General features: G+C 35.8%; 1 protein-coding gene across 1 annotated transcript; it reads right to left on the reverse strand.

Moving 5' to 3' along the window:
• Positions 1-1871: 1871 nt before the first annotated feature.
• On the reverse strand, positions 1872-3708 carry litafd (LITAF domain containing; the record flags this gene model as incomplete). The annotated part of the gene is made up of 4 exons (XM_079253023.1): positions 1872-1989; positions 3129-3330; positions 3447-3542; positions 3663-3708. 4 exons carry the CDS (start codon positions 3706-3708, stop codon positions 1872-1874), a joined length of 462 nt encoding a protein of 153 aa, XP_079109149.1.
• Positions 3709-13735: the final 10027 nt, after the last annotated feature.

Genomic DNA, 13735 nt, shown 5'->3' on the forward strand with positions numbered 1-13735 from the left:
CACTGCCTTATTGACAGTTGTATCCAGGCAGTGATGCTCAGTGGTGCAAAAGGACCTGTTCTAGTGAAAGACTATATATATATATATATATATATATATATATACATATATATCTATATACATATCTATATACATATATATATATACATATATATCTATATATATATAGATATATATAGATATATATAGTCGTATCCTATATATATATATATATATATATCTATATATATATATATATATATATAGATATATATCTATATATACATATATATGTGTATATATATATATATATATATACACATATATATCTATATATATATAGATATATATATACATATATATCTATATATGTAGATATATATATATAGATATATATATATATCTATATATATATATATATATACACATATATATCTATATATATATAGATATATATATATATATATTTTTATTTTATTTTTTTTTTATTTATTTATTTTTTTTTTTTTAATTATTTTTAAAGTTGGACAAAGATTTCAGCAGATCCAGGTTCTATGAAGAAAAGAAATGACTGCTGCATGATTTGTATGTGAAAATATTGAAAGAGATTTTAGCTAAGTGGGTGTGGCTTCAGTTGCTGGAAAACATTGCATTAGTGGCCTCTCATCACTTCAAAAATCTTACAAAGGAAAGTCCAATAAAACGGCACGTTACATTTCCACATCTGTGAACCGTTTCTTATGTATTTTATGAGTAACTGTCAACAAGATGTTACTTGCAAATAAAGCATAAGGTACAGAGGCTGCACAGCGCTCAGCACCTCACAGCATTAGGATTTCTGCATCAGACCTCAGCTGGATCCTTTCTGGGTGGAGTTCGCATCTTCTCCTTGTGCATGAGTGGGTTTTCTTCTTGCTTCCTCCCACTGTCCAACAACGTGCATGTTCAGTTAACTGGATGTTGATGCATTAAATGTAAATGTAGTTGCCAAATGGCCATGTATCCAATGCAGGGAATGCAGCATTGCAAAAACACAAGGAGCCACATGTCGTCCATATATTTTATTAGATAAACACGGATTTTAATTAGTAGCAAATTAGAGTATGTAATGGAAGTTTAAGCATGCAAAATTTTCTCTGGGGTCAGTGTTAAAGTAGAAAACATCATACCTGGTTTCTGCTATTGTGATTGAATGATCAAGTAACCATATGTTATGGAAGGTTTTTACATATCATATGTATATTATACTATACATCTATTTATATAGTAATCTAGACAAAAGTTAATCTTCGAACTTTCAGGCTGACCTTCATCTGCTCATGTTAATACTACACAAACAAGTCACATAGGTTTAATTATATGGTGGAGATTTCAATTTCATATAACAATAAAAACAAAAACAACAACAAAACATCAACACTAAAATTGTTCCACTGGTCGCTGTTACTTCAAAAGTCTAAATGTCCCTTCAGACAGGCAGCAAATCGCTTTAAATGTTAAATGCACAGCCCCATCACACATGATAAAATCTATGTACAAGCCCTTCAGTTAAGCAGCTTTCTGTTTGCATAAAGTTTGTGACAACGTGAGAGATTAGAATAAGGAAGAAAAAAAAAGAAAGTGCATGGTCTGTGTAGGATGTGCTGGAAATGGTTTTCAGCACGTGACACTGAGGCTCTGACAGCACAAGCAGAATGGAAGTCATTGGTGTTTGATTTTGCCTCGACTAATACGACGATTCATCCATAGAAATAAACTGCGTTTGCGATGTGGCCTCTCAGTGTCTGCACACAGTATGACTGTTTTCCATCAGGGTAACCCAAAGGCAGATGAAGGTGACAGGATGTTATTTCTTATTTCTATGGCCCCCTTCGTTCCTCTCCTCATGTTTGTCATTTACAGCATTTTTTCTTCTCAACATGCAGGATTCTGTTGCATTTGGGGCACGTGTGGTAGGCATCTTTGAAGCGTTTCATGAAGAATGGGATCAGGCAGCAGCATAGGACTAACCTGCAACACACATGCAAATACAGTTAGCATCATGGAGATCTGCGTAGTCAGGCATCTTTGTACAGCGTTTAGAAGCCTTTCCATGTGATGAGTTGCTGTCATATTTGGTTTGCAGCATCATTAGCTCCATACAGATTGGTCTCACTCCAGTTCATGGTAACACCATATGATGGTCCATCCAACATGATCCAGAGAAGAGAGAAGCTGCATAAGGTTAACATTGAGCTACATTTTAGCAGTGAGGTTGAAATATGTGACTGTATCTGTATCATGAGCTTGGATGTGACAGTTCCATCTGAAGGACTGAAGATCAGATGTGTCCTTCACATGCTGAAACTCCCTCACATTTCATGGATCATTTAACGGCAGAGTTTAATGTACAGTAGAAGGAGAAATATAAAAATCCTTTCCAGTTTCCCTTTCAGGAGTAACATTTTCAAACAGCTCAGGAATTTGTTGATGTTGCTGATAATGATCTTGTGTTTGTCACATGCTGCTTTCGTACCGAATCGAGATGGCCATCTTCTTTTAACCTGTTTGAAATATCTTTAACCTGATTACCAGCGCTGAACTGTCTCTGTCCAAACAGGGATTTAAAAAAACAAAAAACAAAACAAAAAACATTTTGTTTTTACAATATCGATGAAGGAAATTAAGTTGTTGAGACAAAATATGAAGCATTCTGGGTTTATATTGTCTGCAATTAATTAAAAATAATCATATGTAAGTATTAAAGCACTTTAATTCATTCATTTACAAGGAGTTTGATAATTTACTTTAAAATATTTTTTTTTCTGAAAAGGAAATTTTACTGCAGTGTATTTCATATATTTTGTCCAAAATGAGTCTTGTCTCTTAGCTACTGAAGAACACAGTCCTGTCCAGCGCATCCAATTTACCAGTTTATTAAAAACCCTAAAAATAAATGTTAATTTCTGTTCAAAATAAAATAACAAATGAATGACTTCATAAAATAAAATAAATTAAAATAAAATAAATGCAGGATTTTATTCCATTTTTTATTGATTTTTTTTCTTGTTTTGTAACATTTGTACCTTTTTAATATTAAAACTTTAATTTTTATTATTATTAGGTTTTAATTTTTTTTTTTCCCCCCTGGAGTTCCTGAGCAGACTTACCCACAACAGATGAAGAGTAAGCACATCAGCCAGGCGTAGGTTCCTGCTTTGTAGGTAACATTCGTCATAACCTGTTGCTGGCAGGAGGTGCAGTTTGCCATGCCAGGTTCAGATCCAAGTCCCATATCATAGCTCACAAACTTTCTTTTGCCTTCCGAGGAGTCGATCCCTGTGCCAATGCCTCCTCCCCCACTTGTGTACACTGTTGGGTGTTGAGAGGAGAGAGAGAAGAAATAGAAAAGCAAGTTAATAATGAAACAAATTAAGGCACAAAAAGAAAAGAAAAAAAGAAAGAGAGTAACCTCAGGGGGAATATACCTGGCGTGACCTGAGCTACTGAGGTCTCCTCGAAGGTGGGAGGGGTGAATGGGGTGTGGACGTGGTAAACCTTCACTCCACCCCCTTGACCTTCAACTGGAACAAACACAAAAATGAAGAAAGAAAGGAATTAAATCAGGGCAAGAAAGAAGCAACAGAAACAAGATGGTGTAAATTAGCTGACCGTGATCATGGAGCACGTGTGTTTATGCGTACCTGGTATGAGATAAGGAGGGGGATCGGTTTTCTTATCTGAACTCATTTTGCTGCCGAAAGAGAGAATGAACAGAAATAATTAGTTAGATAGTAAAAATGGAGACAAAATCCATCAATAATTCATGAAACATACTTGAAACACAATGTGACAGTACAGTGTGATGCTGCTTGCAGCCACCAGATGGAGCCAAACTTCACCAAAGCTACACTGCAAAAACTGAAATCTGAGTAAGATTAAAAATCTTTAACTGAGTACATATATGCTTATTTTTTTAAAGGTAAGATAATTCTTAGCTTTTATGCCAGATAATTCCTCTTGTTTGAAGAGTATTTTTTACTTGTTTTGGGAAGTCTTGACAAGCCAAATGTTCTTGTTCTGTTGGCAGATAATTTATCTTATTTTAAGCAACATTTACCAAATTTTGTATATTTTTTTCTTGTTTTTTAAGGCTGAGTTTTTTTTTTACAGTGTACTTATGAAGACGCTTTGTGGCTCTGGTAGATACATCATGTCTGTCTTTTCACAATGACACATATAGCCCAGGGTAAATATAAACAACATTGCACGAATGTTTTATGGCAGCATCAGTGAAAACGCCCAGGTGTGTCTGTCAGGACACAAGTGGCTGAGATGTCTAAGGTGTGGTCGCTTAAAAAAACTTCTTTCAAGAACTTTATTCTCCAATAAAGTTCATAATCATAGTAGACATTTACATGAACACCCTGATTACTCCCAATTCCAATTTAAAGGACTGAATAAAGCATTTCATGTCACTGCATTGGTGGACTGAACTATTTCCCCCTCTATTTACCTAACTTAATGTCACTGTTTCATTAAATTTGTCATTATAAAGAAGTTTATGTGCAAAACTACTGTTTACAACCAAATGTGCACAATATGCAGAAGCCATGACACAGGTCGCCGTGGCAACTGTTGGTTTTTACATACAAAGTGATTCAGTTTAAAAGATGAAACAACATCAATCATAATTTGGAATATTTTATACACATGAGACTCCTGTTTTTTTTAACACTCTTCTCTTGGTAAAAGCTAAGTCATCCCTGATTGGTCAGCTGATTGATTAAAAAAAAAAAAATCATGGCCTTCAAGATTACTGCTTCTTTTTTTTCATTTTTTAGTACTTGTTTATTGTGAGGTATTCTGAGGTGCAGCACACGGAGAAAAACCTGGACTCCCAGCAGAGTATTTCAGGCATTGCAGGTGCATTGTTTTACATTAAAAAGATTTTTTTTCCCTTTGATGTGGACTTTGGGCTTTGTTACTCTGCAGACATTGTATGTGTATCAAAAGCACATTAAATTCTGAATCGTCACAAAACATCTATTCTAATCTATTCTTTCCACAGACGTCACTTATTATTTTCTTTTTGCACGTGTTAAAGAGAAACATGATGTCGAACCCATTTTGTGAAACAGCCACTAAAGGGTCATTGCATCAGATTTAAGTAGCTTCAAAATTGACATTTTTCAGCCTGCAAGTCGGGGATGGAGCGATGCATATGACTCTCAGCTGAATCAGCAGAATAAAATACAAATATCACATCAAACCACTAAACTTTCTTTTATAAGCTAACAACATATTGCTGGCCAAATGCCATTAAATAAATACTTTGTGGTTGTTCCCTTCTTCAGACCACAACTCGGGCACATATGGGTTGTTCTCCCATACGCATATAACCAGAGAGAGAGAAGCTGAGCAATAAACCGAGACAAAACACAAACTAAGCTCAAACAATAGGCCTTAAAATATCACAAAATACGTGATAATGAGAATGTATAAATGATCTGAGAGGACTTAGGAAGAAAAATGCTGCACTATAAATGAGCTATTGGCTCAGCATGACATTTTACTTGACTTGTTTTCATGCATTTTCCAACACTTTTATATTTACACTTTTGTATTGTTTATGTGAGACTTGATGCATTTCTGGAAATAAACATGCTTTAAACCTGCTAATAGAAAAGCATGCCCTTTTCGCTGCCCTAACCACAGCCTGTACCTTTTGAGAAAGCCCATGCTCGTCACGAGCAGCTGATTATAAAACACTGAAGGAGTTTGTAAATGGACAAACTTCCTCTCCTCATCTTTTGTTTCTTTAATTTCAGCTTAAACTTACACAAACCTCCAACAAAATGTTTCCTCCGAGGTTTGTTTCCAAAATGTGACAACTCACACAAGCAACAGCCTCCCTTCATTCATTCATCCAGTCTGCACAGAGGGGCAGCCTCTTTGCTTGCTGCTGCAGCTTGGACTTGTAAACCATTGTTGCTTTGTCCCACAGATAATCACAGACAGACACAGCCCGAATACACCCATAAGCTGCAGGAATGCGACAGAGCTGCATGCTTCTCTCTATATCACAAACATATCACAAAGTGAGGGTGTGCCAGCCAAACCTGCAGATGATGAGCTCACACACTGCAGATTAAATGTGCACTTCTCAAAGATTAATCTGAACTCTCCTGAAAAGGCTTGTCGTGTTTTTGTCAATTGTCTACATTTCATCTAGAATGAAAATTATGCTTCACTCCAGAAAGTCATCAAAAGGTATTATTGGTACATAATGTTGACAATTCAGTGTGTCACAGATCTTTCTGCACCCCCCTCTGTATACGGTCACTGTAAACATTGCCGCTGAGATCTTAGAAAACTGGTTCCTTCGTCACCTCTGTTGTGTTATTAACAGCTGACAGTGCATAGATTGGAAACATTGGGTGTGCTGGTTTCAGGTTTTTCAAGGAAACTGTTGATCCCATAAAAGTGTTTCCAGAAGTTAGAGTCCTTTTGTTTTATTTACCAGAGGAACAATGAACTCCTGACTCGCTGACTTCTTTAAACGGGTGACTGCAAGTGATTTTGCAAAATTGCATTCCAGATTTGTTATTTTAAGATTAAATAAGGCTAAAAAATATTGGAAGACAAACAACAAAGCAGGGATGCAAAATGTACAGACGGACGCATAAATCATGTTGTTTCTATCACCAGATGGGACATCTGCCCAGGGAGGGAGACAATGATTGGGTGTGGCATCTGAAAATCCATCCACCACATTGCAGAGATACTTTCAAACCACCGTGGGGAGAAATTAAGCTCGAACAATACATCCTCTGTAGATGTCGTAGCCAATGAGCGCAGCTTAGACTGCATGGTAAGAGCTTGGGAAAGGATTGACAGAGGAAACATTTGTGAGATACTCAGACAAAGTTGGCCAAGACAACGAGTTGGTAACCTATTTTGTACTCATTCCAAAACAAACAACAACAACAACAAAAAAAAGACAAAAACTGCAATAAAAATATCTAAAACGTGCTTCTGCTAACTTCCTACATCTGAGTCTCAGGTGTGGCCTCATTGTAAGGGACATCTGTGTTGTGTTGGTGGAAAGAAGCTACCTGCAGCTGGAATTAATCTCTCATCCTTTTTCAGACTCTCCTATTTTGTGTCTGATCCTTTTTAAATTTTCCCTCGATGAGCACCATAAAATAATCATATAAAAAAAAACACATGAAAAAAGAAATAACAAACAGCTTCTGAATTACTGTATAGTATACTGCAAATAGCACTTGCATGGGATAGGTAGAAGCCAAAAATGCAATATACAAAATATAGTTGAAAAACAAGAACACAAAACAGAGTGCTATTTTGTTCTCCTCTCGTCAGAGTGAGTTTTCAGCCAATAACTTCTGTTTTAGTTTATTTTTATCAGCGGATAGTGCCATAGCTGAGTCCAAAAGATTTAAAGGGAATATTGCATGCAAAAATCACTTTTCTAGGTGCTTAGAATAATCTTGTGTGGTGTTTCAAGTCACAAACAGACAAAAAAACTCCTATAAAAAGCAACCCCAGGTCTAATTAGTTTCTAGCAGACTAAACAGCTCATTTTAAAATCCTCCATTTTTATGTCATAAACTATTAAGTTCCTCCCTCTGCTGGTCTTCATGTCTGTGTGGGGTTTGCTCGCCCCACCCGTCTTCAGCCCGTTTTCAGCCCGACATGAAGCAGTAGGAGCTGTGACCAGCTGATGGAAGAGGCTTCTCTACGTAAACTCGTTTACTAAAGCAGGGCCCCAAAGTTTATTTGATATACCAGAGAACTGTTTCAGATTGGGTATAAAGTGCCTTCAGTTTCTGCTTTAAATGTCTGTTTAGAGCCATCGTATCAATAATGACATGTTTGACTCAATGGCAGATGTAGATGTAATTTTTTTTCATCTGTTTAGCAGAATAATTATGAAACTAATAATGATATAAAAATATATTGTTGATAATATGAAAGAAGGCCAATTATTATCAAGTGCTCTGTATATGAATGTAGAGGTTAATATAAAAATATTGAAGAGTTTTGATTAAAAAAAAAAACAAAGATGAACTTAGGGTGTCGGATCAGAAAAGAGTTGCTATCCTGACAAACGTTTTTTGCATGTAAGTGTAAAATCTGTTAAAAATCTAAAAAAAAGTCCCCTAAAACAAAAATGAAATCCTAAATATTCTTTGTCACTTAAAGATTATGCAAAGCTGTATGACTGAACCATCAGAAATGGTTACAAATGATAATTAACTGGTGATAAAACGATGCATAAATGTAGCTTAATGTGTCTGTTTTGATTTTGCTCTATTTAACGTCACATCCTGAAAAAAAATTAGCCAGTTCAGTTCTTGAATATTTAAATTCATTCATTCAGACTATATTTGTTTTTTGTTTTTTTTGCTGTCAAGCCTGAAGAGCTCAGAGGAATGATTGATCTGTGCATGAACCCAGAAAGAGAACGTCTGTATTTAAGTTTTTTCTCATGTAAAATCCAGTTTTTTGGTAGAAATGCTGAAATGATTTTGTTTTAATGCCCTTTTCAGTAGTTGCAGCAATGAACAAGAACTAACATCTCTGTAACTTGCAACTCTTGCAACAATCAAGACTAAAGTTTACCAAAAAAAAAAAAACCAAAAAAAAAACCCAAAAAACCCTACAACTTCTTTTTTTATTCACATGAACAGAAATGCAAAAACCTCCAGGTGGACGTCCCTTTTAATAAATATTTACGACAGCCAAAAATCTAATCAACTCTCTCAACATAGCGCATCATTTTCCTGAGAGTCTTACCTTGGTGAGGTGTTGAGGTCAGTGAGGAGAGATGCAGGGGTGTGTGTGTGTGTGTGTGAGCTGTGAGTTCTGACAGATTGCAGCTGAGAAGTCGACCTGTCACACCTGTATCTCTAGAAGCCTCGCCTCCATCCCACCCACAGTCCTGCCTTCACCAAAAACAAAGAACAAGCAGCGGCGGAAATGACTCACTCGTTGGTTCTGATGTAGCAGTCACTTGCTGGTATTTATTTAGGTATTCTTCTTAATTCCCTCTTTGCTTCTAGGAGATTATCGAGGGAGTGTTTTTGTGTGTCACTTTCTTATGTAGGAATAACCTGTTTCCCTCTGGTTTCTTAGTATGATTCAGCAAGTTGGCCTAACACAGATTGGAGCCATTGATACGTTGTTATCAATGCCTGGAATGTAAATGAAGGCTGTTGTGAAACTGAGTGACATACACAAGGTTTTACACACAAGAATGCAAAGTATGCTTGCAAATAACAAAATGACAAAATGAAAAACCAATTATGTTTTGTACTAATTTGTTACGCTGGGAATTTTTCAAAAAACATGAAAACCAAGCATAAGGAGCAGACCAGCCTCCAACCCAAGTACTCTGTTGTCTCTGTTTACTTTTATAGATTAGAACAGTTAAAGCTGAATGTAAAAATGGAAACCAGATACGGGTTTTGTTAAATAGATGCCATACTTCATAATACAAATCTCAGTTCATCAAACATAAGATACAATGAGCCCTATTGAAACCAATGAGACTCTTTAATATCCACATCTAAAGATGCCGGTATAATTTGCTACCATGTGAAAGTGGGATCCATCTCACGGAATCCTTTACAAAAGTACAATGGAAAAATATTCTACTATTACTTTAAAGTTAGCATTGAAAACTACATTTTGCTCTCCCTGAAAAGGATCTGAAACTAGATTTATATCTTCACAGTTATATGGCTCTCCGGTTGTTATATAAATGGACATTTAAATTTAATTTAGTCACAATTACTACATAGATTTTGGAATAATGAAGTGTGGGTTCCTGAGAACATATATGTCCAATACAGATGGATAAATGCAGGCAGTTTACAAATCAATGTGGGACAACATAGCAACTCCATCTCTTGAGCAGTTTATTATTTTTTTTACACCAAAGCTGTTTTATGGAATTACTCAAATAAGATGATAATAATGAGCTTGTCCAGCAGATCTATGGGCTTTTCATCTGTTCTTGTTACTTTTTACCCTAAAGATTTGCTGTGGTTGTAACATTTAACCAGTAAGCACACAAATAAAAATGGGACATAAAGAGATAGTCCCAAAATTACCCAAAGCAGAGGAATCATACACATTTGTGTCAATTTATCTGTACCAGCATGTGCTGACAATCTGCACTGACTGCAAATGGATGCCTCACAGGGCTCGTTACATTTCATTTTATAACATGTTATTGTGTTTTAAACACAGTATCTCAGCAGTGGCTTCTGTGCTGCTTGAAGAAATTTGCTTTTTCAGGGATTTGTAAAACATGTAAAATAAGTCAAAAGATATTCCATCACTTTTAACTTTCTAAATGTGGTACTGAAAAGATAAATATGACCAAGATCTTTTTTTTTAAAAAACATTGTCTTTAATTTGTTCAGATGGAAATATTTCCTTAGTAATAGTATAATTTATATGGCACAGACACAAAAAGCAAACTAAAATAGTCTGTTACTGACCCAAACCTCAGTGGTTGCTTTTCATCCTTTTGGACCACATGTGACAAGGAAACAGAAAAAAAAATGTAAACACAATCACTTTTATTGGGAATGTATGTTTTTAAGTGAGATCAGGTTGTAAATGCAATCATGCATAAAAAAAGCACGAAGCATAAAGATTCCACATATTTGATACATAGCATCTGCAGCACAAATGCTACTGCTACTATGTAGCCTACTAAATCAAATCAAACTTTATTTGTACAGCACTTTTCATGCAGAAACACATCAAAGTGCTCAAAAACATAAAAAACAGTTTCACACCTAAAAACACACATGCACGTTACCCACATACGAACACACGGACACACCCCAACCCTTCCCATGACCATTTATGCCAAAATAAACACGACTAACTTCAGGATTCTGTCTCTGTATCTGACTTTGCACCAGCTGTAACATAACAAACAGACATATGACTGCATTATGATAACATTAGCATAATGCTTAGGACACTTTTACTTGCGTATAGAAAACTTAATAATAGCTTACAAAAATGTTATCTCATTTTCCCCATTTTATATGTTGACTGAGAAACTTAACTACAGCTAGCATTAGCTTAAGGCTACGGATAGTTTAGCATAAAACATTCATGTCTGCTGCATAGAAGAAGCAAAAAACAATGTCACTGTGCTGACACAAAAACATGTCAGGTTGTATTACATAGCTTTTTATAGTCTGGTATGAAAATAAAATAGAATTTTTCTGAGATAAGAAGGTTGCAAATGATCAATTACAGTGTTGCTGTATACAGCTTTATACAGTTTATTAGTTTAATCTGTATTGTGTTCTTGTTGTCGCATTGAAAATTTGGTGAATAATCAATGAGGAAATTCATAAAAAATTGAATCAATAAACAGCGATGCTAATGGCAACGTCTGCTATCAGCTCCCATTCCTACAGCTGTGTAGTGTCTGCAGTAAGGGACTGCACTCAACCTAGTTGCAACTAAATAGGACTTTAAGAAAAACTCAGTTACTGATAGTCAAGTTGACCTTTGATTACCATTCAGATGCTTTTTTTTTTTTTTTTTTGTTTTTTTTTGTTTTTAAAGCAAGAAAATAAAGTTTAAAAAAAAAAAAAAAAAAAACCCCCAAAACTTTATTATGAAGCTTACAAAAACATTTGTACTTTTGATAGTTCTCTTTCCATTTGAGCTCAAACAACATCCTGAAAGTTTTGTATTATTCTTGGAGGAGTGAGGAATGGGCCGGCTCAACCACATTCTTTAGTGTTGGTCACTGGAACATAGAGTACTCGCATTATTTCCTGCTCTGTTACCATTGAAACCATTCCAACTTTTCAGTGTCCTGGTGAGAGTCCATTTCCAGGAGGATAGCAAAAGAATAAATGCAAACAAAGACCAAGACTTACATAGTATGAGTACAAGAAAAATACAAAGAAATTTTTTTTTGCTCCTTCTTTGCCTTATTATGAATACAACCCAACGAACCTTTTCAACCTATTTTTGCACAAACGTAAACAATTATAATTATTACATTGTCATGTTTGTATATTTGTAATTACTTAATATCTTATGTTTTGTTAATATATATTATAGTACAATATATATATATATATATATATATATATATATATATATATATATATATATATATATATATATATTTTTTTTTTTTTTTTTCAATTCAATTCAATTCAACTTTATTTATATAGCGTCAAATCACGGCAATGCCATCTCAAGACGCTTTACAGACAGAGGGGAAAACATAATGAAGGCCAATTCATAACAGCCTATATAAGGAAACCAACAGATTGAGTTGAGTCCAACTCAATCTCCCATCCTGAGCAAGCACACTGGCAACAGTGGGAAGGAAAAAACTCCCTTTTAACAGGAAGGAAACCTCCGGCAGAACCCGGCTCAGGACAGGCAGCCATCTGCCTCTGCTGTGTGGGGGGAAGAGGACAGAAAGACAACAGACAACAGGAACTGCTACTCCCGGCCAGGGAGACCTGCTGAGACAGGAGACATACATGTTAATGATGCAACACTGTTATGGGAGGGGGTTAAAGGGAGAGATAAAGAGAAAAAGAAAGAAGCTCAGTGTATCAGGAAATGTCCCTCAGCAGTCTAAACCTATAGCAGCATAACTAAGGGATGCTAACCATCCCTAGCTATAGGACTTATCAAAAAGATAAGTCTTCAGCCTAGTCTTAAAGGTGGGGAGGGTGTCTGCTTCCCTAACACTAACTGGGAGCTTATTCCATAAGAGAGGGGCCTGATAACCAAAGGCTCTGCCTCCTGCTCGGCTCTTTGAGACTCTAGGAACCACAAGTAAGCCTGCAGTCTGCGAACGAAGTACTCTACTTGGTATATAAGGAACAATGAGGTCTTTGATATATAGTGGTGCCTGGTTGTGGAGGGCTTTATATGTAAGGAGAAGGATTTTAAATTCTATTCTAGATTCAACAGGCAGCCAATGAAGAGAGGCTAAAACTGGAGAAATATGATCTCTCATGCTGGTTCTGGTCAGGACTCTGGCTGCAGAATTCTGGATCAGCTGAAGGCTTTTCAGGGCATATTTAGGACAGCCCAGTAATAGAGAGTTACAGTAATCTAGTCTCGAAGTAACAAAAGCATGAACCAGTTTTTCTGCATCACTCCGAGACAGAATGTCCCTAATTTTGGCTATATTACGTAAATGAAAGAAGGCTGTTTTAGTAACCTGCTTAATATGTGGGCCAAAGGACAGGTCAGGGTCAAATATTACTCCAAGGTTTCTCACTGTAGCACTGGAAGCTAAAGTAATGCCATCCAGGTTCATTACAAAAACGGAAAATTTAGCTCTGAGTTTTTCAGATCCAACGAGAATTACTTCAGTCTTATCTGAGTTTAAGAGGAGAAAATTTCTAGACATCCAAGTCTTTACGTCTATGAAACAATTTTGTAGCCTATTGGGCTGATTTGTTTCATCTGGTTTAAAGGATAAGTATAGTTGAGTATCATCTGCATAACAATGAAAGTTTATTCCATGCTGTCTAATAATTTTGCCTAAAGGGAGCATATATAGTGCAAAGAGTACTGGTCCAAGTACAGAACCATGAGGAACTCCATGACTTACTGTAGTTTGGGAGGAGGACTTGTCATTTACATGAACAAACTGAAGTCTATCAGATAAATATGATTTAAACCAGCTTAACGCTGTACCTGTAATTCCAATCACCTGTTCTAGTCTTTGTAA

The sequence above is a fragment of the Telmatherina bonti genome (assembly GCF_933228915.1).
Source record: "Telmatherina bonti genome assembly, chromosome: 14".
Classification (NCBI taxonomy): domain Eukaryota; kingdom Metazoa; phylum Chordata; class Actinopteri; order Atheriniformes; family Telmatherinidae; genus Telmatherina; species Telmatherina bonti.